This window comes from Perissodus microlepis, chromosome 22, assembly GCF_051167445.1.
Source record: "Perissodus microlepis isolate ML-2025 ecotype Zambia chromosome 22, ASM5116744v1, whole genome shotgun sequence".
NCBI classification, from domain to species: Eukaryota; Metazoa; Chordata; class Actinopteri; order Cichliformes; family Cichlidae; genus Perissodus; species Perissodus microlepis.
The window spans coordinates 14,967,844-14,995,003 of NC_140481.1; the positions used below are offsets into that span (position 1 = coordinate 14,967,844).

The following is a 27,160-nucleotide window of genomic DNA, read 5'->3' on the forward strand; positions in this document are numbered from 1 at the left end:
ATGTGTGTGTGCGTGTGTGTGTGTGTTTGGAGAACGATGAGGCCAGACCAGCGTGATGGAAAGCCCAGCCGACTGCTAACACAAACATAGCAGGGGAAGAAGAAAGGGAAGAGAAGGGGGAGGAGGGTGTGGAGGTGGGAAAGGTGGGGGAGGAATGACTCGGAGGAAGAGTGGCTTGTGTCGGGTTAACAATGACAGCTGTCATTAAGATAGTGATGTAGGCCAGTGCTGATGACCAGGGCAGAGGACCTGTTTACACTGGAGTCCATTATCAAGTTTGCTCAGCAGTGAATACCTCTATTTTTTATGCCCTCTGGTCACCACGAAACCGTCGCTGTCACCTTCAGCCTGCAGAGAGGAGAGACTTGAGCCTGGGCAGAGAGAGAGAGAGAGAAAGAAAGAGACTGCGTGGAAGCTGCTTTTCAGGGATGTTTCACACACTTAGAAAACAGTGGGGTGTGTGTTTGCATCATTATCATAATTGAGGGTGACTGCTTGGAGTGTGGATGGGGAGGTGTCAGCACTCCAAAAATTCCCATTGGACAAATTATGTGAATGAATGGATGAATGAATGAGAGGAGAGGCCGGCTGGGTCTGCTCCAGGCTCCTGAGCAACAGATGGAGGCCAAAGAAGAACAGATAAGCGCGATCTTATTGCTGCGCGTTGGCGCATTCACCGTCGCCGTTGAGGCCAGGAGCCAAGACAAGACTGGAGTCTCTTTCTTTCTTTCTTTCTTTCTTTCTTTCTTTCTTTTACCTTGAAGACCCCCACCAGATACGAGCAGACCAAAGATAGTGTTTTCTTGCTTCGTGGCTGTTTTCCTCGTGGATAAAACGTTCAGTTATTTACTAAGTACTTTTGGCTCTCTTCAGCGGAGCAGCCGGCGAGGAGGTTACTCTATGTCACTGGAATCTGCGCACAATGGAGTCAGACCCCCGCACCGCGTCACCTCCCCCTGTAGCACCAGCCTGTGAACCCCTCTGCGAGAGCTCTGGTTTTTACTGACCCCCCCCCCCCCCCCCAACTACCCCACACTATCATCCATCCACGCAGGTCCTCGCGCTCAGCGGTCCCCCTTACGGCTCCCTTAAGAAACAACATAAACACCAGCGCTACACTCGGAATCCACCGCTACTCCTCCTTGTTCACCTCTCTTCCTCCTCTCCTTATTTGTCAGCCCCCCCCCGCGCGCACACACACACACACACACGCCCCCTCCCCTTCTGAGCTCTCTCTCTCTCTCTCTCGTACGTACAGCGGCGTGGTTACCATGGCAGTGGTTAAAACACGGTTATTCTCCTGCTCTCGGCGTATGATGTTCACTCAGCATGTTGGTTGCGCGCCGGCTGAGCGCTGATTGGCTCTCCCGTGTGTAACTCCGGCTTGTGCTCTGTCCCGGGATGAGACTTTTACCATCAGCTGTGAGGCGAAGCTGTGAGAAGCTCTCGGAGACGCGTCGCACACCTGCGGCTGGGTGGAAATAGATGGAGGTGACTCCGCCGATTGCTTCACCTCCTCTCGTGGCCCACGAGGGAGCGCGCTTGTAAGCTGATTTGACCGGTCGATGTGAATGCCTCTCCGGGATTAGAGGGCTATTTGGGTGAACCACGATGTCCCGCGGCTTGGGCCAGCACTCGCGGTTATTGTTCATGCGCCGGCGAACGCACGGTGTCCGGTCTCCCCCGGTTCATCTCCAGTAGCCGTACAGCTCCGCTTCCCGTGTCTCCTCGCTGCTTGGCTCCGGTCTCCTACCCGGTGTGGACAGAATAATATGACTTCCTGGCTACGCACATACGACAGCGCCTGTCTGTGCCTCCTACTCTGCTGTTTGGTGGTCGCTTTCAGCGGAGAATCCTTCAGTGCCGGTGAGTGGAGGCTCATTGGGGGCTAATTACATCCCATCTCAGCAATTAGCCTGCATCTTGTAGCTATCACTGTCAAGCGATCACTAGCGTCCCCCACATCCCACATTCTCTGTAGTCTCTGCAGGAGGTCACGTAAAAGACTCGTAATGAGCATTTGTCTCATGTGGAGGAGTTACAAACTAGTTATTGATGAGAAGTAATGACAGCCTCACTGCAGTAGCAGGTAACACTCCAGCCCTCTTTGTTGAGCACATTACCGAACATTTAAAATTAGAAGTTAGACGATTAACCTTCACAGTCTCACAGTTTTAACTGGGTGAGAGTGCGCTGTTAGTGATGCTCAGACCTGCAGCTTTTCTCCTTTTGTCCTACATTACAACCTCACTGAAGCTCCCTGGAATAACTCTGGAAAATTAGATTCCAGCAGATAAATCACTACACTGCGACATTAATTCCACTACAAAAAGCCTTTCTTTGTCACTCAGTAAAGTCTGCATCCTTACTGTATTTTTTTCTGCAAACCTTGCATAGACATATCCTGTTTGAGTGCACATTCTCACTAAATGATTGACTAATAATTAGATGTGGTATGGATGGGTGTATTGGTGTTGGGCGAGGGGTTACTACTCCAGCAAATCCAGTACCTGCTTCCAGATGGTGGCTGATTTGTGCTGAACAGCCTCTTATGAGATGCTAAGTGGTGCTCCTATCATCAGAAGTGTCTAATGTCCACAGGGGTTCAGCTGCATGGCTAATAAGTGTTGACACACACATTCTTTCATATGCTAATCTCAGATTCTTCCCTCCTCCTCTTGCCTATCTTTTTTCTTCTTCCCTGCAATCATTTTTCTCTCTCTGCCTCCTCCACCTTTCCTCCTCCCTTCCTTGAGCAGGTGACAGCGTGTGTCGGTCTCCTGCCATCACCTCTTGTACAGACTGCCTCAGCCGTGGGCCACAGTGCGCCTGGTGTTTCAAAGAGGTAGGAATGCGTATGAACGTGTGTTTGTGTGTGTCAGAGACAAACGTGGCAGGCATTGGACAGCATTCCTCAGATGACATGAACCAAAGCTTTGATCCAGTCCACAAATGTGAATATAATATGCACGTTAGAGCTCGGCGGCCTGCGTTATGACTCGTGTGAGTTGCGCCGGCTACCCGTGTGAATGTTTCCATGCACGTTTTCTCAGGCAGAAGGCAGAGACAGAGCCACTTTTCCATCCATGTGTTTAGTCTCCACACACTTACACATATTGCTGCTTCCGCCCATGCCTCTATCTGTCTGTGTGTCGGTCTGTCTCGTAAAGAGCCCACCCCGAAACAGACTTGAGGAGCTGTAAAGCTTTCTGGTGCCACACCAGTAACAACACACAGATAGAAAATACCAGACCAAACTGTCAGCATGTGTGCATTTACAGACTTCAGGTGCTTTCCCACCCTGTAAGTCCTACACTTCTTGACATCATCAAGTGGGGCTGGGTTCACTGGTGTGTGTGTGTGAGCCCTCAAACATTACCTCCTACACACACAGAGACACACACACACATACAAGGTCATATAAACTCACAGAGCCATGCTTGGATAAGTATTAAACAGTGCCGGTCTTGTTAATATGCATGTTCACATTTGGCTGTTAATATTCAGAGTCCAGTGAAAAGACAGACTGTGTAAGGAAAGTCCCAGAAAGTCAGTCTGAAACTTTTTGGCATTCAGAGTTGTTACAGGGCAAATTATAGCCACAGGGAACACCATAAATACACACAATCCAGTCCAGGTTTCAGGTTCAGGTCCTGGTCACATAGTTTGCTACAGTTTCAGGTTCTATTGTAGACCATGGCTTTCCTCAACCATGTGTTTTTTTTTTAATTTTCACTCTTTCATCCCTTATCTGTTTCCCCCTCATGCTTTTTAAAAAATGACTGAACTCAGTCTGGCCCATGACAGATTAATTACAGTGTAAATACACATATTTAGGGGTGTAATTTTACGGGGGTTTTTTGTGCCACTTCCTTGTATTTGTGAGGTTTTTTTGCTACAGACTTAAGTACCAAAGGTCACTAAGCCTCTCCAAAGCTATAAGGCATGACACTGTTACATTCTGCCGTTGTGGCAGCTGACTATTAGGAAAACTTAATCAAGAATCTGAAGACAATAAGGGCGTCTAATCACATTTTGAACTGTCCAAACTAACACTGAGCAAATTTCCATTGTGTTGGAATACACGGAGAATAAATCCGGAGTAAATCCAAACAGGCACCTCCACCTGGTACTTGAAACTGATGAGTAATTTCAAGGGTCCGATAGCAAAAACAGTCATGGCTCTCATGTCGGGGTAACTCCATCAAAAATCAATACAAGCACACTGAAAGCAATCAGAATGAAAAATGAAACCACTGATTAATTGTGAAACTGGTTTCAGTATAGCATGTTTCCCTGAGTGGAATAAACGAGGGAAGGCTTTGCACGTCTGTGACATCAGGCAGGTGCGCAGGAGAAAGAGAAACGGATCAAAAGTTGCCCAACGGCTCCAGAAGTGTTGCAAGTAAATCCTTTTTTTTGAATGTTTGTCAGTGTGCAGGAGTCTGCAGCATGTGTGAAGCGAACCGCAGAGTCTTTCACTACATACTTCACAGTGAGCAAAGGTTAAAAAATTAACTAATGGGTTAAACATTAACTAGATTACAGCCTTTAAACGCAGAGTGTTAGGCATACATTTTTGAATTGATGGAGACGATGGAGACGTCGGCACAAGTGTAGAGAAAATCTGTAATTTTTCTTCTGACCTTGAAATTGTTTACTCTCGCTCTTGCTCCAGACGGGCTGAAGGAGATGTGCTCATCATACAGATGAGATTACAGCGAAAACATGGCTTCCTTGTATCCTCTGTTTATAGAGTTTAAAATTGCAAGTGAGCTATACCCTACAGACTTTTGTGATATTGTGCATGTGGAAAAAATGCTCTCCTATATTAAAATTTATAATGTTAAATAAAATTGATGAAATTCAAACATGTTGTTTTTTGAAACATACACTTCATTTGAACTTGTAACCAACTAACTGGGGAACATATCCTACGTAATTTTGATAAAGGGCAGTACGTCTTTAACAGCACTCTGAAGCCATTATTACCTTTTATTATTTGCAGTATATAAAATAATGTAGAGCCCAGAGAAATCTGTGAAAACAAAGGGGAAAGAAAGGCTGAAATCTAACATTGAACGGCCTTGATTTGTTGCCCTCAGGCAGCACTCAATTACACAGTGGAAATCACTGAATGGCTTTTGGAGCACTTTTAAAACCAACGTCAGCCAACAAACAGACCGTCAATGTATGCACACTTATCCACAATGAAGAGGAGAAAAAAGGATTTATACAAGATGCAGAAATACAGTTACAATGGGTGGGCCCAAGCTCATTTAGGAGGGTGCAAAATTGACCAAACAAAAGTCCTTTTGGAAATCAAGGACGCCGCCTCCTGTGGGCTGAAGAAGAGACAGACCATCTCAACATCCGCCATCTGTTATTTGTATTCATTAGTGCACATGGCGTGAGTGACTTACATGTGCAAAGGCACCGTTGATATTCAATATTACAGGCTTTGAATTCACATGTGCTCTCATTGTTGTTTAATAAAAGAAGGCTTTGCTTAATTCGTCAAGATAATGCAAAAAGAGTCCTCTGTCAACTTTTGGAGACATTTTTACCTTAAGTGTTGTTAGCATTTTGTTGGAAGTGAATTTGCTTTTTGGAACAAAAACAATGACGTTTCAGGTTGTATTATGTTTTTGCTATTTTCAAGGACACGTTTAAATTATTTGCTCATCCGTCCATTCCCACATCACCTGTGACAAAGCTTTTGCAGATGAATTTACAGTGAAGGTGAAGACTGAGACAAAGTATGGTGGAAGCAAGAGGTGTTTATTTGCCCACATGTATCTAACCCCATGACAGTTAGTGGTAGATCAACTAACAGCAACAACAATCTCTTGTATAATGACAAATGGCAGCCTTAAATTCTCTCAGCTGTTTAGGACTAAACCATTATTTACTCCCAGGTGAGTTTACCAAATTCTAGCATTCCACCTTCTATATACAATACACAATTTGAGTTAATAAATAAATACATTTATCATTCTCTGATAATTAAATATGTTATATTTTAACCTTATACCTTAACCCTATTAAAAAACCACCAAAAACCCATGTATAGAGATTTCTCACACCTCCTTAACCCATGGCCTCTCCTGGAACCTTTAAATGGTGTCCGGACCACTGGGGAAATATTTGCCCAAACACCCTGGAGAGGACACAGAAAAGATCTTTGCACCAACACTTTTACCTGTAGACTTTAAACACACACACTTGCCTAAGTTTTACTTGGCAGTAGACCTTATTTGCTCCCAGTAACAACCTTTCCTCACAGACAACCACCACACTTCACAGTGAGGAGCAGCTGTGCAGGACCTGGAGCAAAAGGCCACCTGCTAATTATTAAATAACTCAATAAATATTCAATAAATAATTAAACCTCTTGTGTGCAAATGGTTATTGATGTGCAAGTCTATCCTTAAAGTGCAGTGCTCAATAAAGTGCTTTTAATAAAGTGCAAAGGTGCTTCTAAAGTGTGCAAGTTACCACAATACAAATTATACTAGTAAGGAAGCCCTCTTCCTTACATCATCCTAACTCGTTTTAGATACAGGGTTGGATTTTAAAACCAGCATATTTTGAATGAAGGGCAAACTGACCATTTTGAACTTTATGTTTTCACCTGTAGGACTTTCTAGATGGGGCGGGGCTAAGTCAGCGCTGTGACTTGCCAGTTAACCTGCTCAGGAGGGGCTGTGCACTGGAGTTCATGGAGCAGTCAGAGGTTAAGGTGGAGGTCAACGCCACCATCAGCAGCACACAAGTTTCCCCAAGAGACATCAGCATCACCCTCAGACCAGGTAGATGACGTGATAACTTGGGTTGGGCGTAAAAACGATCAGACTCTCTTAATAATGTGTTCAGTATGCAGAAAACACACCACTGCAGCGATAGTGTAAATGACCAGCACTTGTGGTTTTTGATTATTTTGTGTGCCCAGCAGGGCAGTTTGTGAATGTGCTGAACACCAGTGCAATATCAGAAAATAAGAACGTTCTTGCGGGAAAGAAAAGGAACAAAACAATGTGAAAAATCTCACCTTCTTTAAGGATCAGGCCATAAGACCTCATCCACATCACATGCGGTGCTGTATTTAGTAGCTCAGCAGCACAGCGAGTACTGCCTGCAGCGCCGTATGGGAGCATACAGCACCAAGCGGTGGGTGTTCAAATTTCCACTGACTAAAAGTGTTAACAGTTTCCGAGATGGGTGCTTCAAGAATCACTGTTAGTGTTTAAGCCTTCAGGAAAAAAAAACTATAATAAAGGCATTATTGTGGAGAAATGGCGCCCTAAGCATTAAATGAAGTCACAGTCCCAGTGTGAGTGTGTGTGTTGTATTGTGCTTTTGGTTGCTGGTTCGGCTGCTGCGAATAGCAGTGCAGTTAGTCCCCTTCCACTGAAATCGCTGTCCTTCCTCGTAATTACACACATATATATATAGATGAGCAGCAAAGTGAGAGTAAAGGGAAATGCCTCGCAGTCCGGACAGTTCAGCCAGCCTCTACCTAACAAATGTTTCACTGCATCTCTGCTTCACGTAGATGCTGGTGCTGCAGTGCACCATGCAGTATTTTTGAACTTTTGCTCATTGCAGTTTATGTTGTGCGTGTGTGTTTGTTTCTAGGTTCAGCGGCCAGTTTCATAGTGTCGGTGAAGCAGCTGGAGCGTTATCCCGTGGACCTGTACTACCTGGTGGATGTATCGGCTTCTATGCAGGAAAACCTTGATCAAGTAGGTGTGAAAATGCTCGTCTGTCACTCTGCTGCTCAGTGAGTCAGTGAGGATTTGTTCCACGCCTTCTTCTCGAAGGTTCTATATATAAATATAGCTGCAAGAACTATTTGCTGTGTAAAAACATAATTAAGTCAAGGCTTGCATAAATGAGAAGTCTCACCAGGATCTATAAACAGTAAGTAGGCCCTGTGAGATGGACACTGACTTTATAACTACTACAGATTAAACTTTTTTTTTTAAATGAAGCAGAGGAAATTGGGAAGTAAATCAGCTTCTTTTTTGTCTATTGTGCCTGATTTATTCTGGATCATCTTCCAAATCTTCTTATTTTATATCCTCTTGCACGCCTCCTTCTTTTGCTCTTCCCTTCTCGCCTGCTGCTCTTTACCTGTCCTTGTTCTACCTCTCCAACCTGCTTTCTGCACAGCTGAAGACGGTGGGTGTAGCTCTGTCCCTTCGTATGACGGAGCACTCCTCAGACCTTTGGCTGGGTTTTGGCTCATTTGTGGACAAGCCTGTTTCTCCTTACATCAACGTTCATCCTTCGAAGATCCACAATCCCTGCAGGTAAGATCATTTGTTAGCTAGAGTCGGCAGATACAATGATACACTCGAAGAGGGATGTCATCATTTCAGTGATCATGTAAAAAATATATACAAAGATACATAATTTAGCTTTTTAGTTGCTTGGGGCAACATTGTCATCAGGATAAGCTGAGCATATAACAAATAGCTCTGCAGTTCCAAATCTTGCAAACAGGACCTCATTTTTTAATTAATTAATTTATTTTTTGTCTCTCACAAGTGATTTTGAAATACGCTGTCGACCAGCCCACGGCTTCCACCATGTCCTTAGCATGACGAGCAATATGAGCGAGTTTACGCGGGTGATCAAGCGCCAGCGCATCTCTGGTAACATGGACACACCTGAAGGAGGACTAGATGCCATGCTGCAAGCTGCGGTCTGCCAGGTGGGCATTTGTTCATTTGTAGTTTGCGTACATGAATACATGAATGCATATAAAACTCCCTCAGAGGCTGTTAGTGATGTGTTTTAACAGCACAGGACCAATTAATGTAGTTTTTCCACCCTTACTCGATTGTGCCGGCTCAACCCTGCATTCTCATAATTGTTGTTGCTATAATCCATCAGATGTATTAGTTTAGGTTGCAGAAATAATCAAAGGCTTCCCTAAAACAATATCATCTACACGTGTCACTCCATAGCCTGTCTATATTGCCGCCACAGTGCAAGTTACCCTAATGCTCACTACATACCACTGTGACTTCTGGCTTTTGAAATGTGTGTTAATAACAAGCTCCTCTTCAGCCCAGAGAGCTCTGTAATTAGTCAGAGCACAGGACAAATTTTACTTTGCCGCATCATGATTGAACTCAGCTCCAGCTTTGTTTTTCTGGATCTTAATTCAAGTCATTATTTGGTAAATTCACCTTTGGATGCTGTCACAGCACTGAGTCTGTGGACAGGTCTGAGTCATGGTTGCACATCTGGACACTGCAATTGTACACCACTCCTCTTTGCAAAACTCCTCAAGCTCTGTCAGGTTGCACAGGGTCAGGCATGAACAGTGCTTTTCAAGTCCAACAACAAATTCTCCATTGGCTTGAGCTCTGGGCTTCGATTCAACCACTCCAAAACACTCACCTTGTTGACTTTAAACTATTTCCGTCTAGCTCGTGCCTGAATGCTTCGCGTCTTAGGTTCGCGTATTAGGTTGGAATTCTCTTGGAGACTGAATCAGATGGTCTTTCAGGATTTATCTATCATTGCTGTATTCATTTTATGTTTTGCCAGAGATGGTGTGTTTGCCAAAATATATAGAATGTCTGTTGCTACCTTAACAAAGTGTCTACTGTGATGACTTAAAAAGTTGATTTTGGTCTCATCAGACTAGAGACCCCAGACTCCCACATGCTTTTAGATGAACTTATCCCCTCTCTTCCATAAAGCCTGAGCAACATCTCAGGTGCTGAAGCTTTTAACTCCTTCAGAGTAGTCATAGGTGTCTTCGTGGCCCCCACCTTACTGGTGTCCTTCTCACACAGTCACTGTTTGTGAGGACGGCCTGCTTTAGGCAGATTTACACATGTGCTGTTTCTTCCAGTCATGACGAATTTAACTAAACTCCAGGGGATTTTCAGTGACTTGTACGCTGACCTATAGTTTTCCTAATCTTTTCCCCGACTTGCTTGGAGCGTTCTTCTGTCCTCATGGTGTAATTGTTGCCAGGAATACCGATTAACCTGTGACTGAATCTTTCACACACAGGTGTCTTTATACTACAGTCACTTGAGACACATTCACTGCACTTTGGTAATCTGCACTTCATTAACTGTGAAACTACAATTGGCTGGAGCTCTGTTGGATTAGTTCAGTTACTTTAAAGGGTTTGAATATTTATGCAGTGACTTATTTATTATATATTTATATATTTTTGATTAATGTTGATTAATTTAGCCCTGTGTCAATTTGGCGACTTGTCCACGGTGTATCCCGCCTCTCACCCTATGGTAGATAGACTAGATAGATAGTCTATCCACCACAACTCTGATAAGAATAAACAGAAGAGAATGGATGATTCATTTCCTCTACTTTACATAAACAGTTTCTTTAGTGAATTCTTGTTAAAAAGCCAAATTATATTGACCCTGATTCCATTCCAACCAAGTGGTAGATTAGATGCTATATATGTAAATCTAAGGGGTGTTTTCTAGTTGTAAGTAGGTGTTAAATCTGCAAATCTAAAAGAAGCGTTTACTCTTTTCTGGAAAAATAGTGGCACCCTGAAAGCAATGCATATTGCCACAGGAATCCCGCTAAGTATTAACTCCACATGTGGGGTATGGCAGACACACACACTCAGATTCACAGTTGCTTACATTATAGCTTCTGTGGGGGTTATGTGTCACACCATGCAGGGGGCCCCTGAGTAGCCATCTCGGAGGGAAACACCAGTCATCAGTCTAGAAATAGACTCCATTATGCCAGACCTACTTATAAGCTCACTAGGTTTCCCTAAATACACACACACGTGCACACTGGCCCATTTTCTCACGCTGAGAGAAAGGAGTCACTGTATGAGTCACAGACATAAAAATCGAGACTCCCGGTTCTTTATTTAATTGGACATTACAGAAAAGCCTGATCATCACCGAAAAATAATCCAGTTCACATGTGTAAAATGTTTCGCCTTGCATTTTTTCCCACACTTGTAAATCCTTAAAATGTGATGCATGCACATTTTTCCACATCACTCCGTCATGATTTAAAGGAGTAACAAAAAACACTTTGCAAAACAGGCTGCAGAGACGTTCAATAGATCTCTGCTTGTGTTTGAATTTTTTTGGTATTAGGATGAAAATATGTAAGTTTTGCTAAATTAATGGCCAAAAATAACATTGCATGTTGCCTTCTTTCTGCATTTTAGAGGGCTGTTGGTTGGAGACCAGAGGCGAAGCGTCTGTTGCTCCTGATGACCGACCAGCCTTCTCACCTCGCCCTGGATAGCCGGCTGGCAGGGATCGTCGTGCCACACGATGGTCTGTGTCACCTGGAGGACAACATCTACAAAGGCAGCACCAGGATGGTGAGGAAACTTACAAAAGCTAAAGCATCAAACTTTAAGCTCACATAATCTCACTTTAATGTGGACCAGATGAATTACTACAGGCTTTGAGGTGACAGGAGGTTTACTTTGCTTTTCAGGACCATCCCAGTTTGGGTCAGTTGTCTGATAAGCTCCTTGAAAACCATATCTACTCCATCTTTGCTGTGGAAAAGCAGCAATACCAGTGGTATGAGGTAATGTGCCCCTACACGTGCACTTAGTAATATACTGAGAAGGCATACAATCAGCCACAGATTCTCAAGTTTTGACTCATACATATCTTGCTCATTTCAGGAGCACATTTGAGAGGGGAAGATTTTTAAAAGCATTACGTTTTTCTCTACTCTCGTCTCCCTTTCCTTTTCCAGGAGCTGATGCATCTGCTACCTGGCTCCTACCTGGGAAAATTAGGCCTCTTCCAGGCTCCGAATCTCATAGACCTGGTGGTGGATGCATACAAGGTACAAAGCACTCAGCTACACCTCCCCTCGTAGGCTCTTTGTCCTCTTTGTAGCGTCTTATTCATTCTTTGGACAAAGACGGGGACAAGTAAAAGGTGGGAGAGACGAGAAGAGCAGCACTGTGAGAGCTGGAATCACAACCCCACACATTCCTGGCTCAGAAATGTTGAGACAAAGTTTGCTGCCGGTCTGCTGAAGCAACACGAACTTTTGTTGTTCTCCTTGACTTGTTGAATCATGCGGACTGAGTAATAGCGCATTTCCTGTTTGAAAAGTGCGTCCTGTTTATGTGTACCCCAGAAGTTGAAGTTCGAAAACGGGGAATGCAAGAAAATCTTAAATGATCTCAAACTTAAAGTGCTAAAGTTTGGGGAAAATTGATGATGGACAGAGACCTAAAAACGGAAGAAAGAAAAACAACAACAGGAAACAACACGGACGAGAATTTGAGGTTACGGAAGGTTAAGGTTTTGTATGTGTGTGTGTGGGTGAGTGAGACTCACCACGGGGTTAATTCAGTTGGCAGAGTATAATCTTGCCTCAGGCACAGCGCTCCATTGTTTGCTTCGAGAATCTGCCGAATCCACAGAATCGGGTGCGCAGCCACGCATACGTGCAGAAACACACACACATACACAAACAGCGCCGCCTGAACAGAAGCTGGCATTATAATGGCTATCAGATCCCCACAGAAACCATGTGTCCTAATCAGAGAGGAACACAAAGATGCTATTTTCGGCCCCACCTCCTTGTTCCCATAAATCCCTGTATTTCAGGAAGAAAGAGAGGGTGACAGTAAGGGCTTTCAGGCAACATGTGACAACTTTAATTAATGAGCCTCTTTTCCCCCCTTTCTTTCGTCATTGCTGTTCACTCACACAGATTACGTTCATTAAAATTTCAAGCTGTTCCTAGCATTCCCTTTTATCTTAACCTACATTGCTTTGTAGTCAGCACAGTAAGCTATAATAAGTTTCTTTATATCAGGCTCTCAGTGTAATGCTGCTTGTCTCTCTGTTTTCGATGTGCCCAGAGGTTGTTATCAGAGGTGGTGGTGTCCGTGTCGGTGGAGGACAAGGCGGTCAGCAGGTACTGGGTGTCTGTAACTCCTCTCTGCCCCGATGGATCCGCTGCTGCAGAGCACAGTTGCACGGGGGTGCAGCCCGACCAGACGGTAAACACCCAGCAGCGTCAGAGCCACCAGAGATGTCACAAGGCATATATTAGTTGTATCAGATTACGCTGACATACACAAACGCCCTCGCACTGAGAGCTTTACGTGACAGAGAAGATTTGGTAAATAATCCGAGCTGAGCGGATTACACGGACTGTATTTAAGAGGAAAACATTTCCATGTGATTTCGTGACCTTTTCCTCCAGAAATCCTTACCTCACCTAACACGAGAGCCTCGATACAGACAAATAGGACATTTATATTTAGAATGAGGTCATTGGACTTGTACTCCTTAATACCTGTTCTGTTATCCAGCAGTGAAAAAGAAACCTTCACCAGTGCCGAGAGCACTTTTTGATATTTCTCAGCTGTGCACGGTAGTTTTTCTACTTAAGCAGCATGACTTTATCAGAGGTTACTCTCACAAAATGTTCAACTGTAGCAGCCAAAGAGACCTTTGCTTTGGCACTAATTATAGCATCTTCAGTGCATTTGGGAATGATTTTACTCCCCTTAGCTTCCTGTGAGACTTCTTTCGTCACATTTAGGGGTTCTAAACTTTTATTGAACCTCGGCATACTAAATCACTGCTCTACAGAGTTACTCCACTGTACAAAGAAACTTTAATCTGTGGGTGGATTAGAGACGAATTATGGAAACAATTACCAGAATGGAGATAAAAATCAATAGAAAGGCTTACTGTGAACTCAAAGCTTTGGCATGCACAACTTTCCACATCAGCCAACAGAATAATTGTTCATATTCAGCCTAAGAATCCATTTTCCTATCCAACTGTTTGAGCTGTTAGGGATTTCTGTAATCATGCAGCGAGATTTGGCTTATTCACACCTTTTACATTTACAGCCTCAGTTTGGTGCAGAAAAATGATTTCTGTATAATCCACATCGCTGTGTAAGTGTAGAGGATGTTTAAGATAGACTCTCTGATGTAAATGTCTATGTCAGCATGCTTACAACAATACTGAGGGCCTGAGTTTAGCATGTTAACTAATGAGGATGGCATGAGATGTGGTCATTTAGTCGTGAACAAAAGTAGTGAAGAAACTGGAATTTCTACCTGCTGTTGCTAGGGAAACAAGACACTCTATCACTAAATCGATGAGATTCATAGCATAAAATATTACAGTAGTTCTTTTTGAACTGGGCCATGGTGGTGCACCAGATGACCAACTGACCTTGCCGCCCATATAAATATACAACTAGAACACAGCTCTATCCCTCTTTCAACATCCCCTGCTGCTCTTTATAAACACATTTGTTTTACGCAGGTCTACTTCAATATCACAATTGGCCAGCACTCCTGTCCTGATGACGGTAAAGATGAAGATGTGACAGTCATGGTCCGTCCCGTGGGTTACAACGAATCCACTGTTGTGAGGATCCGCTCTAAATGTCAGTGCACATGTGGACCGGCGGGACAGTGCCGTGATGCCAACGCGTCACCATGCAAACAGACCCAAAATGGCAACAATCAGGAGGAGAGGCCGAACTACGGGATGATGAAGGACTCGGATTCAAACAAGAACTGCAAAGCAGATGGGTCTGATGTGGTCTGCAGTGGCCGCGGAGTGTGCGAATGTGGGAAGTGTGTTTGTGAGCAGAGCAGGCTCGGTGCAGTGTACGGGAAATACTGCGAATTAGACGACTTCTCCTGCCCTTATGAAGGAGGGCTGTTGTGTGGAAGTAAGCGGGGCACACTCTGAAAATTAGTTCATAGTGATACTGCAAATGTCAAGATGACTAGTGCACGATTTTTCTTCGTTAACTTCTCTAATGCTTTTTCCTCTCATCTCTCTCTTGTCTCTCAGGTCGGGGTGTGTGTGTGCTAGGTGAATGCGTGTGTGAGGATGGATGGACAGGCGATAGCTGCAACTGTCCCGTCTCCACAGCAACCTGCCAGTCATCAAATGGCTTGCTTTGCAGCGGGAGAGGGAAGTGTGTGTGTGGTAAGTGCGTGTGCGACGACCCCCAACACTCCGGAGACTTCTGCGAGCGTTGCCCTGCATGCCAAAGCACCTGCCAATCATACTGGTAATTAGCAACTTATATATGGTACCGCAAAGCACGATGGGAGCTCCGACAGATCGAGCTGTATGCGTGAAGTTGAAACTGTAATGATTTGTTTTTTCTGTTTGCGTTGCTTTGCCTCTTAGGACGTGTGTGGGCTGCCACCTTTCTCATGGTCTGACCCAAGAAGAGGCGGGACAGTGCAACCACACCTGTGCACCACTGGTCGGCTACATGGATGACGTGTCAGGTAGAGCTGGTGTGATTCAATTCAATTTTATTTATATCGCACCAAATCACAACAACTATTACCTCGAAGTAAATAATAGAGAGAAAATCCCATCATATGACCCCATATGAGCGAGCACTTGGCGACAGCGGGAAAGAAAAACTCCCCTTTAACAGGAACAAACCTCCAGGTTCAGGTTTACATATTTGTAGTTTTTTGGACACTTAAATAGTTTTTTTTTTCTTTAATTGAAGCTATGACAGATTTAGCTGATTTTAATAAAAGCCTTGGCTCAGTTTGAATTTGCTCTTGGGTTTGAAATATATTACTTTGTATTTACTATTTAACAAGCAACCCTTAGAGCTGCTTGTATTCATCTTTTTTTGGTAAGTTGCACATGTTGGCAGTTTATTGCCTGCATTTTTGAGCCAAAGCCATTTGGTTATTTAGAAACAGAGCGACAGATGGATTTCACTGAGAGCTGAGCATACTGCATGATAGCAACATGTCAATCACAAGGTAGCCCCGAACTAAACCACATCCTGTTTTAACACCTATTATACCTTAAATAATACAATCATTGAAAATGAATGAAATGAAAAAAGAACACCATGTTTTATTAAGTATGACTTAAAACTGTCTTCAGGGGCCATAAACTCACAAGGCAAGCATTTGCTGAAGTCATAAAAGAAGTGGAAAGTTGGGTTTCCCATAGATAACTATGTATCCTGACCTCGTTTTGCAACCAGAGATGCCACCCCCTGCTGGCCACTAAAAAGACTGCCTCTACATCACATTCTTTTTCATATACAGTCAGAGTTGCATTTCTGACCACCTGATGAGTGTAAGCCTACTATTCACTGTCCTTTTAGCTCAGTTTTGTTCTCCACTGACTCCTAAAAAATCAGTTTCTTTAGCTTCAAAATGCTTTGTCTAACAGTTGGTCACTATTCGAGAATCAAGACCCCAGATTACTGAGAGGATTTGTATAGTCAGATTCTCATTGCACACAGATCTTCAATTACTTAATTTGGTTTTACTAAAATAAGGTTGCCTTCATGTCATACATTGTTATGCACTGAGCACTTCTTCTCCACTCTCTTCTTTTCACTCCCCATGTGTTTATATATCGCTGCAGCAGCATTAAATTCATCACATTTGTGTCTTCTCTCTCCCTTAGTCTGTATTTTGTCTCCCTATGCTCTCTTTTTCTTTTTGCTTCTGTTTCTTCTCTTCTCTTTCCCTTCACAACCCCGACCCATCAAGGCAGATGGCTGCCCCTCCCTATGCCTGGTTCTGCTGGAGGTTTCTTCCTGTTAAAAGGGAGTTTTTCCTTCCTACCACAAAGTGCTCTCTCACAGGCAGGTCACTTGATTGCTGGGGTTTTCTGCAGAATTCTGTAGGGTACCGTGTAAAGCACCTTGAGGCGACTGTTGTTGTGTGATTTGGCACTATATAAACGAACCTGAATTCAATTTAATTGAAACAAGAGGAGCTTGCTCTGCAGCAGCACTACTCTGATCAATTTTTTTGTTTAAACTAACCCTCCAGGATTTGTTCTGGATCTTGGATCTATGTCTGGGTCTCACTGCTCCCTCTCTCTCTCTGGCTGTGTTTTCAGGTCAAGCAGGGGAGACGTGGATTCACTGCATGTACATCAGTAACGACAGCTGTCGCAACAGCTATCGCTTTCAGACCAGCTCGAAGTCTGGTCAGGCTCAGCTTCTTATTAGCACAAGACCAGGTATGAAGTCAAAACTCACACACACACGCTTTAACTTGGGGTCATATCCGTTGATACCTCTGCTGCACTACTGCACCCTGGTGTATTTGAGTCAGCAAGCCTGCTGTCAGTGTTACAGCTGTAATTTAGATTTCCCCTCAGTTTCCATCTCACTTTATGGATTTTTTCTTTTCAATCATCCACAAACACACACACACACCACCTCACGCACACACACATACACACAAACACACAATTTTAAACCTCACAGTTCACATTTGCCCTCAGTCTCGCACACATTATTATTGCACATCTAAGTGTTGCAGATCACCCCGCCACCCTTACACCCCACCCTTTTCCAATTTTTGGAACAGCACTGCTCATTGTGCATCTCCCCCCCATCTCCCCCTATCCCCTCAAGCTTCCCTCCAACCACCCCCCCACCCCCCCACACCCAACGGGACACTCTCTTCCTGCTCACACCCACTCCTCCCGGGTGCAGCAGGAGCCAGGTCTCTATGGTAACTCTGTTACAAAATGTCAGAGCAATCTTTGGGCTCTTTGTGTCGAGCAATCAGCCTGTCATCCACACATGCTCCCCAGCAGATACACAGCCAGCTGACTGTTCAGTACCGCAATAGTGGTACAGCTGCTGCCGAGCGAGCTCTGTGTGTGTGTATGTGTGTCATATGTCATTTAAATGAGTAGCTCTGCTATGTACTGCCTTTTTGTCTCCCCTGTTTTTCAGTGGACAGTCTCTTTCCTTTTTTAGTAACTTTTATTCAAATTCATTCATGCAAGTCCAACGTTTACATCCAAAACATACCATACCCAGCCTACACCTGGGTTTAGAGCCACTGAAACATACCTGATTAGCTCTGCACAGTTTCATATTGCTGAATCTGTACTTTCAGTTTTATTTAATCTGTACTTTCATGTTGCTCAAAGATGATTTTGATCAAAAATACTCCAAACTCTTGTCCCCATCAGTGAACAATACAATGTTATAGCTCTCCACAGTAAAACTGAGTGTGTTTATGTGTATGTGTCTACAGACTGTGTCAGCAGCAGCCTTCGGCTGGTGAGAACTTTCTTGAGCGTGTGCGCCCTGACCGTGTTGTGCGGGCTGGTGGTTGTGGCCGTGTCCCGGCTGTTGCTGCAGAAGAGGCGGTGGTCACCAGGGGGCACTGTTGAAGATGCAGGGTACCATTGCACTGGAAAGGTTAGTTCTCTGATATGCTTGAGGAATTTCTCAGTGCTGTCTGATTTTAAACGAGAGCCAAAGTGTCCCTGGAGCCCTGAGCAGCAAAGGTTCATTAGGATATTTATGTGAAGTAGTACCGGCAGCTGAAACCAGCAGTGAGGAATGTGAGTGTGCTCTTAGAGGTACAGCTGTGTTTTACATTTCCTCCCAACTCCCAGCTCAGCATCTACAGTTTCCAGCTTTCTGACCTTATAATGACATACAGCACTTTGGAGAAGAGGAAGATGGGAATTTCTTAGCAATGGTTACTGGTTAGGGGTTGCGAGGGGGATTCCTGTTTATGGCACTGCTGCAGATCATCTTAATGATACTGGCGATTGTGGATTGTGTTTAAGAATCAGGACCATCTGTCTGGTTAACATTTACAGTTCTTTGCTGATTTTTTTTTTATGACATTTTACTCTCAGGGGGAAGTTTTGCTTTTGAGTAACAAAGACTTACTCTCCACTTCTCAGTCATGGGAAAGGCCACATAAACTTTTAGTTTACCTGCCTAATATCCACCAAGGGTTAAGTTTAGGATGTTTAGCCACATGCTGAACTTTCAGTAAATAGGGGACACATTTAGATTTCAAATAAAGCCACAGAGTTTCTGTTAAAAGCTTTTCCACGTGGGTGTTTGAAGCAGGTGAAAATGCTATAAAAAGGGGAGGACATTAACCAAACCCAGTGACCTGGTGGCTGTTAAGAGGTTAAGATCCTCTGTGTACCTGAAAAGGCTCCAGAAGGACTGTGAACATGACCTTTAACTTATAATCTTGGCTTTACCAACAAATCTTTACCAGAAATAAATCACAATTAAACAGACTAACACTTTGAGTTCTCCACTAATATGAACACTCACAAGCTGTATCCACGGAAACATCTGTCACACATGACATGTAGGAGTCATGTGGGGGGAAAAGGCAACTTGTATAGCATTATGGGAGCCGTAGTATGTAGTATTTTGGACTAATAGTGAAGAAGTCTTCTGAAGTGAGCATCTGTGTTCATCTCAGACTCCAATATTACTGACTGCATATTTCTGTTGCCCCCTCCCCTTCCCCACCAGGATCTGTCATACATTCCTACAACCAATGAGAAGACTGTCACCTACAGGAGGGACCATCCACCTGATCGCCCTGTGGAAATGCACATTCAGGTTCCTAAGATGCCCCTGGGTGACCCCTGGCAATAAAAGGTCATAACAAAGGCAGTAGAGACATATAGAAGCAAAGCTGGACTCAAGGCTTCTTTTCTGCCTCCTAACCTTCATAAAACTTCAACCAGCGGTACGTAGTACGTAGAGACTCAAGCGAAGTAAACTATGAAACCTCCACGGGATTTTATTTGTTAATTGAACTGACCAAACTTTTATTGACTGTGTGACTGACGCGGCCAGTATCCTGGGAATCCTGGAGATGAAGACAAAGAGCACAAATTCCCCACCTCTTCTCCTCCTTTTGTAGGAGCAGGGAAGCTACTTCACCTTTACAGGGTGAAAGTTGATCACTCCTCGCTTTTTAGCCATGCACTACTCTAGCATGAGTAAGTGTGCATGTGTGAGTGTGCATGTGTGAGTGTGTGTGGTGCAGGTGCACATATGCTTTCTATTTATTTGATAGTGACAACACTACATATTAATAAAAAATAAAAAAAATCATGTGACTGTGCCAGACTACAATAATCCGACAGTACTGTCTCCCTGTCTTAGTCTGCCCCCATGTGGTCAGTGTAATGTACGACATTTTCTTTCAAATAACACACATTACTGACCTCAGCTGTGTTGCCTCGCATACACCAAGTGACTAAGTAGCTTGCTTTTATTTTACTGTGATTACATTTTAGTCACGCATGTCGAATCTTGTCGTTTAATGTTTTTATTTCTGTTAACATCGGCTGCATTGCAAATTAGTGTTATATCATGGCATTGTGTAATGACAAGCAAGAATACTTTCATTTGATTGTCTTTTGTTAATAATCTGGTTAGACTTGCACTAGAACAATTGCATTTTACTACTGAAAGGTGTGGGATCTCTAGGCATTAAAGGTACTTAAGTGTGTTTAAAGCTAATTCACTGGAGGAGTGGATTAGCTCCACTGGAACACTGGAATGACAATGGATATAGATTTATATTTTACATACTGACATAATGGCAGTTGTATCATCAAAAGCCTGAGAATGTGAACTCTGTATCAGAATAATGTCTGCATTTACCTGCTGTTTCACAAGTATAGACTAATACACAAATCTGCTCCAAAGGTACTGAGATCAGAGGTGGAACTTCACTCTTCAGCAAATTTAAAGGATTAGATCCTCTGAAACCAGAGTGCCAGTTTCGTGACTTGTTGAGAGACTTTGCTTGCCCACTCCTGTTCCTCTTTTTTTTTTTTTTTAACATGTTGTTTACAGCATTAGCTGCTCTGTTTTACTGTAACCTCGGAACACTAATGAATATTTATTATGATTCTATTATATTTTTTATGTTTATTTGATTTGTTATGCTATATTTGAGTAGCGGTAAATAGGTAGTGAATACTGTGAGCTGTCTCTGTTTCTAAAACTGAAATGAATTCAGCAATAAGGTATTAATCATCTCATCTTACCGGGCATTATGTTCGGAGTGACAACAGCACTTTCTCTGTAGTTTTGCTGTCGATTAATGTGTAGCATGACTGTTTTCATTCCAATAAAAATGTGCAAGAGTTTTTAAACTGTTTCTTGAACTGTGTTTTATTAATTTATTGTTATTCTATTTAGTTGTATTTATTTAGGCCCTGAGGCCCAAAATTTTATGTACATTATTTTTTTTTTATGAAAAATAGGCAAAAACTTTTTTAATATTCAACCATGACAGTCCCTGAAGACCAACACCAGAATTGAAGCATGTAGGTTTTAATGAATACAACTCACTACACGTTTTTAATATCTGTTTGTTTAAATATATCTGTGTAGATGTGCCAAAGATTTTTACATTTTAATTTATTTTATTGGTGGAACAAAAGATTGCTGCATAACCAGGACCTGCATTCAATATTACAGTCCAAGCCCATGTGATCCAAGCAGCTGCTGACTGCATAAACTGAACACTAGGTGGAGATCTCCACCTACACAACTGTGTTTAAAGCTCACTGTGAGTATTTACTCCAAGTCTCCAACTCTTTGCAGCATTTTTTAATAGCAACATCTTTTCATCATTGAAACAAAAAACTTGAAGCAGATTTTCCCCCCCATAAAGCAGCAGCTGACGTCACTGACTACAGAACTCTTTGTACCTAAAGGTGCCAAATGTGCAGACGTGCCTACTTAAATAAAATAAAATTGTTAAATTAAAAAAATAATAATAATTTAAAAAAATAGAATTGTTATGTATGTAGTTTTTTTTATGGTTTTATGGATAATCACTGCAAACTGAAAACTAAGACTTTGTTTCTGAGGCAAATTGTAATATACAACAAAACTTAGATTATTGCATGCGAGTAGTTGTTTTGTTTGTTTTTAATTGAAAATTGCCCCATTTATTAATCCCAGTGCAACACAGACTTTCAAACACGAGTAAATTATAGAAATGTAATCACTCAAACTTTTTTGTAATTTATATATTTAATTACTATAATAATGAAGTAAAAGGGGATTATGAAAGGCTCGTTTTCTTCCTTTTTTATATTAAAAAACCAGAATAAATTAGGCAATAGAGAAATTAAAAAAGAAAACAAAAACTAAACGACAGATGAGTAAAAGATTTTTCATAGAAAGGTACAAATAACAGATGAGGTATAAGCAGAGTGATCCATAAAGTGCTGTTTCAGTTCTTTAGAGTCCACGGCACGCTGTAAAGCAAACAACCCACGTGTGGATTCATCGGGTTCAGCTCTGTGGATTATTGCACCGCTCTCTGTCCCTCGGTGCTGTGCAGTCTCAGTCCAGGGCTCGGGCTGCCGCTATTGTCCGTGTCGCTGGTGCCCTTCGTGAGCCCCGGCTCCCCGCCGTCCTCCGGGCTGTGTGTCCTTGCGTGCTTGCTGAGATGGTCAGAGCGCATGAATCGTTTGTGGCAGAGGGGGCACTCGAATCGCTTCTCCCCGGTGTGTGTGCGCAGGTGCCGCTGGAGCTCGTCAGAGCGCGTAAAACGTTTCCCGCAGAAAAGCCAGTTGCAGACAAACGGCCTCTCCCCGGTGTGCCAGCGCAGGTGGGCCTTCAGGTGCGAAGTTTTGCCGTAAACTTTACCACAACCTGGGATGTGGCAGCTGTGCAAGCCCCTCCGCCGGGGACTCGTGCGCCCTTGGCCGAGGCTCTCTGCCTCTTGGCAGTTTGGACAGTCACAAGTGGTTCTACCGGAGTAGCGCCGTGAGGAGGAGCGGGAGGATGGGGGCAAAGAAACGACTGGGGAACCTGTGAGAGGAGGTGCCGCCGTGACCGGAGGCTCTGTGTAGGCTGCTGGAACAGGTGGTCTGAAGCCGTCGAAGAGATGTTGCGCCGCGGGGAGCAGGTGCTGAGAGGCACCGGGGCTGAAGTTAGAGCTGTAGTCACTGGTGTAGCTGCTCAAAGGAGAGGGTAACCCGACTGTGTTCTGTGCGTCCACCCAGCTGCTGCCCATATCCCACCAAGCAGGAGGCCCGTTACCAGTATCCCCCACGGGTTTGAACCATGGATCATAGGGATGTGCATGCATCCTCGGATATATCCCGGCTATGCTTTCCACCGAGGAGGGAAATTTGGTCAGAAGCACGGGCCGCTGTGCGTGTGCGGAATTGGGAACGCAGTTGTCCGGTGGCACAGCGGGCTGGTACATCGAAAAATCATTTCCTAAAGAAGAAGTAGCAGCTGTCACAGTGAAAGCGCTAGAGGAGTCAGTCAGTCCGGTCCTGCTACTCCTGGAGGTCCCAGAAGAAACCCCAAACGAGGTGAGGCAGGTACCCAAGTTGCTGGTGACTTGCGAGCTCCTTCTCCACGGATGGAACCCTTTGACGAGTCCGGGGGCTCCCTCGGAAACAGCAGGGGAGCACGAGGGGCTGGGCTCCCCAATCCTGCTGCAGGTTGCGGCCAGCATAGCCAGCGGGGTGCTGCCCAACCGTGGCTCCTCCTGCGGGAACACAAAGCACGCATTTAGAGCCAGCACGCCACTGAAACCATGTGCGCAAAACACGCGTAAAATGAAACATGTAAATCAAATGAGTTGGACACAGTCTGCAAAACACAAATGAAGCTTACATTGTTGTTGTTGTTTAACTTAACCAGCAATACCACAGCAGGTGGGATAACTTAGTAACTTATAAAACTTTAAATATGGTGGGCAAATAATCTTTAAAAAAAATCGCTTAACTTTTCCATTAGACGTAGCATCTCGCCATCAATAGCGCAAGCTGTGAAAGCTAAAAATGTAGATGGGAAAACAACTAAAGCTCGATTAATTTAAATAACGATACTTTTATTATAAACAGCGGCATTTAAACGAGATAAAGGAAATAAAATAAATATTAACCGAATAAGCAAATGGACAGACCCTTTTAAGAATTTGCTTTTGCCAAAAAAAATTAAAAAAAATATTCAGAGAAAAACAAAAGTTGCGTCGAAATGCAAACTCACCCCAAGCAGTGTGGCAGCCATGGACTCCGTGCAGTGATATCTTCTGCTGTCAGTGTCTGTGTGTGCTCTCGGTAGCTTGCGTGATCGGTCTGTTTTCCTCTCTGACTGCTTTGGTAGTAGTTGTATCTTCCCCGTGGCTTTGAAGTGGCGCTAAGCATCCGCTGGCCAATCAGAGATCAGCTGTCATCGTCTCCAAACATTTGTGCTCGGGGTCGTCATAAATTTCAAACGTTGTAAGCGAGTATAGTTTCAAAGTAAGAGTGAGAGAATAGTTTAAAGTTTAAGGCATGAAATTCAAAAGGAGACACTGAAGCAACAGATGAGTGCGCAGAAACGTTCTTCCTTCTCACCACTTGGTCAAAATACACGTCATAACGCCACAAAAAGTGGCAGTGAATAGTTCCGTGACTGCTTTAAGGCATTTCCTCATTAGGTTAATACAAATGTAGCAGCAGTAATGCCATTAAGTTTCACGTGTATTTATATTTGATGCTCCATGTATTTCGTTACTGGACTTCGAACAGCGCAAGGCTCCATGATAAGGCAAAGTAGGCAAATAGCAGTTAAAATCCCCCAAACCTATTCACTGCCAGTTGAATTTAAAGCTGTGTTAGGGTGAAGTTACCCCTTAATTTAGCAATAAAAAGGCAACATTTAATAAACTAAAAAGCAACTACGCTGGCATAAGGGGATTTTGTGCCATCGGCCAGGAAAGATAATGCGTGCTAGTAAACACAATAAAATACACAAGGGAAGCTTTCTGTGCATGTAAAACAGCAAAGCGCAGTTTTGTTTTACTTATGTTGTGAGTTCACTCAGAGGGAGAGGCTGATGAATGGGAGGCTGGTCAGGTCCGTCCCATCCTGTCCCTGGGGCGTATCCAGTCATCCCTGGGGGAGGGAAGGGAGGATACCATCACTGCCTCTACAATTTCATCTTATTCAACACAAAACAAATTACTTTTTAAAATAAAGCACCTCTTTCTGTTCTTTTCCCTAATTTTATAACTCATTTAGACACTTGGCTAAGCTCAGACTAACAGTGGGAGGAAGTAACTTTTATTATTTGAATACATAGATAGTCCTACACTTAAATCAGGCATGTTTAACCTTTGTGATGACACACGCACCCTAGAAATAACCTAATGTAAGAGCAAAGGCACTTATATTTCATTTGAATTTCAAATGTAATAAAACAGCAGGATTCAAGCTACTTTCTTCATTTGCTTGATATACTGCTTTCCTGCCCTTACCTCATCGCTTTGACTATCCTAAATGAAGTCAGCTGCACACTCACAGAAAAGTTAATCACATCTCACAGTTTAAATCAAGTGGATGCTAGTGTGCATAATTATTTTTGGTGTTGCAATGCAAAGTCCGATATATCATTTTAGCTTAGATTTCATGTACACTTCAAAATGTTAAGGCAGATGTTTGTTGTTTGTTTCTTGAAGGAAATTATTCAGCATATACTTGATGGTTTAAACACACCAAGATACTAATATCTCAAACATATGATGTACAATGCATTGACTTACTTGACCAGTGGCTAGATTAGTAGTTTATAGGCCTAACAACTATTCTCCAGGAAAATAACAAATACATTGTTGGTCTGCTGTACTTGCACCTTTTTGTAAAATGTAGAGAAGCTAGACAAGCAGCTGCAAAGCCTTTTTCATTTTAAGTAAGTAAGGATGGCATGGTGTATCAGCTTAGATTAGAGGGGTACTTTACCCCAAAACCAAATTAAAATGTAATTTAATTTAAAATTAATTTAAAATTAAATTAAATAATGATACTTCCTACAGTCAATTTAGTTCTTCTGTAAATTGAACCAGGTGGCTTTTGTATGGAAGATTTTTTGTGCCACCAAAAAAGAGGAAAAAAAGTGAAGAAATTGAATTTCAAAATTTCAATTTAATATCTTAAAATTTTGACTTGTTCAGCAGAAACTAAAAATTTCAAGTAATTTAACAATTTCATATCCCAAATTAAATTTTTGACATAATAACCCAGAATGTTTTTTTTTTGTTTGTTTTGTTTTTTTTTTTTCTTTCTTGCATACATTTGCTTTGTTGTATTTAAAATAAATTTGAGTGAGGTCAATGTTTTTAGATCTTATCTCCCTGGAAGAGCTGCATAAACACTAGAGGTGATTCACAGAGACCAAAGATAGTGAATGATTTCGTGAAGCAACCATGAACGAAATAACTGCTGGCGATGTGAAGTGGGCGAGACCTGTAATAAACTTCTGGGTAGGCGACTGAAGTGACTACCAATGAGACTGAAGAATACCGTTGACTGACATAAAACCACCTATAGGGTTACCTAGGAAACCATAACCTGCCAGTCCAAATGACCAGCTGTCAGTTTCAGAGAGAAATGTGTAACAAACAAAAAGCATTCAGTGTGTACGGTTTAAGGGGCGTGGCTATGTTGACTGACAGGTGTCCCAGTACAGGCAGCTGGGTCAGTGTCCGCTAGGCCGATCAACCTTTGTTTGTTTATGCTGCTGCTGTCTTTTTGAGCTTTTTAATGGATTATCTGTCATCCCAAAAATATCTATATGCTTTAGTTTTGAGTGAAACTGTAGCTCTTTATTAGCACTAATTAGCCGATATGTGTGTTTGCGAGCTGCACCCATACAGTTTGAGAATGTAACGTGCTAAACAAGCTCGCTAGCATTAGTCAAAGGAGCTTGCAAAGAAAAGCGTCTGGACTTCTTTAAGTTACTTGAAGACGTTTCACCTCTCATCCGAGAAGCTTCTTCAGTTCTAAGGTCAAATGGTGGAGAGTCCCAGATATAAGCCTAGTGGGAGTATCCCCCCACAGAGGGACAAAAGGACCCCCTGATGATCCTCTAATCGCCTGAGCCAAGGTGTGAAACTGGGTGTGGGTCCCAATCAGCCAGAGTTTCGGGTGAGTTCATTGTGAAACCTGGCCCCACCTTATCATGCGAATTCCTGAGATCAGCTGGCCCAGGATGTGAGTGGGCGTTAAGGCGTCTGGGAAGGGATCTCAAAACTGGATTATAGATGGCAGAGAGTTGGTGTCGTAAACCCCCGCCTCTGTTCAAAGATGGTCGCTCACAGTGGACATAGATGGCTTCTTTCACTCCTCTTTCAAACCATCTGTCCTCTCTGTCCAAAATGTGAACATTGGCATCCTCGAAAGAGTGTCCTTTATCCTTAAGATGCAGATGGACAGCTGAGTCTTGTCCTGTGGAGGTGGCTCTTCTGTGTTGTGCCATGCGCTTGTGAACTCTCCACCATTTGACCTTAGAACTGAAGAAGCTTCTCGGATGAGAGGTGAAACGTCTTCAAGTAACTTAAAGAAGTCCAGAC

General features: G+C 43.2%; 2 protein-coding genes across 2 annotated transcripts; one reads left to right on the top strand and one right to left on the bottom strand.

Annotated features, from left to right (window-relative positions):
- Positions 1-1,218: 1,218 nt before the first annotated feature.
- itgb8 (integrin, beta 8) lies at positions 1,219-20,948 on the top strand. The gene is made up of 16 exons (XM_084919259.1): positions 1,219-1,866; positions 2,760-2,845; positions 6,641-6,812; positions 7,639-7,745; positions 8,176-8,315; positions 8,554-8,719; positions 11,198-11,356; positions 11,476-11,571; positions 11,746-11,838; positions 12,872-13,012; positions 14,301-14,715; positions 14,841-15,063; positions 15,186-15,289; positions 16,890-17,012; positions 18,047-18,213; positions 19,306-20,948. The coding sequence occupies exons 1-16, from the start codon at positions 1,773-1,775 to the stop codon at positions 19,429-19,431; spliced, it is 2,412 nt and encodes an 803-aa protein (XP_084775385.1). The 5' UTR covers positions 1,219-1,772; the 3' UTR covers positions 19,432-20,948.
- Positions 20,942-26,533, bottom strand: sp8a (sp8 transcription factor a). The gene is made up of 2 exons (XM_084919260.1): positions 23,818-26,533; positions 20,942-23,314 (listed from the first exon to the last, which is right to left on the bottom strand). The coding sequence occupies exons 1-2, from the start codon at positions 23,836-23,838 to the stop codon at positions 22,115-22,117; spliced, it is 1,221 nt and encodes a 406-aa protein (XP_084775386.1). The 5' UTR covers positions 23,839-26,533; the 3' UTR covers positions 20,942-22,114.
- Positions 26,534-27,160: the final 627 nt, after the last annotated feature.

What these genes read in the sequence shown, in the direction of transcription:
- itgb8 (XM_084919259.1), top strand. Translation starts at nt 1,773, where the DNA reads ATGACTTCCTGGCTACGCACATACGACAGCGCCTGTCTGTGCCTCCTA. An exon ending in ACAAAGGCAGCACCAGGATG is followed by an intron (nt 11,357 to 11,475) that starts GTGAGGAAACTT and finishes TTTGCTTTTCAG; the next exon opens with GACCATCCCAGTTTGGGTCA. An exon ending in GGTACCATTGCACTGGAAAG is followed by an intron (nt 18,214 to 19,305) that starts GTTAGTTCTCTG and finishes CTTCCCCACCAG; the next exon opens with GATCTGTCATACATTCCTAC.
- sp8a (XM_084919260.1), bottom strand. Translation starts at nt 23,838, where the DNA reads ATGGCTGCCACACTGCTTGGG. An exon ending in TGGCTGCCACACTGCTTGGG is followed by an intron (nt 23,315 to 23,817) that starts GTGAGTTTGCAT and finishes GTGTTCCCGCAG; the next exon opens with GAGGAGCCACGGTTGGGCAG.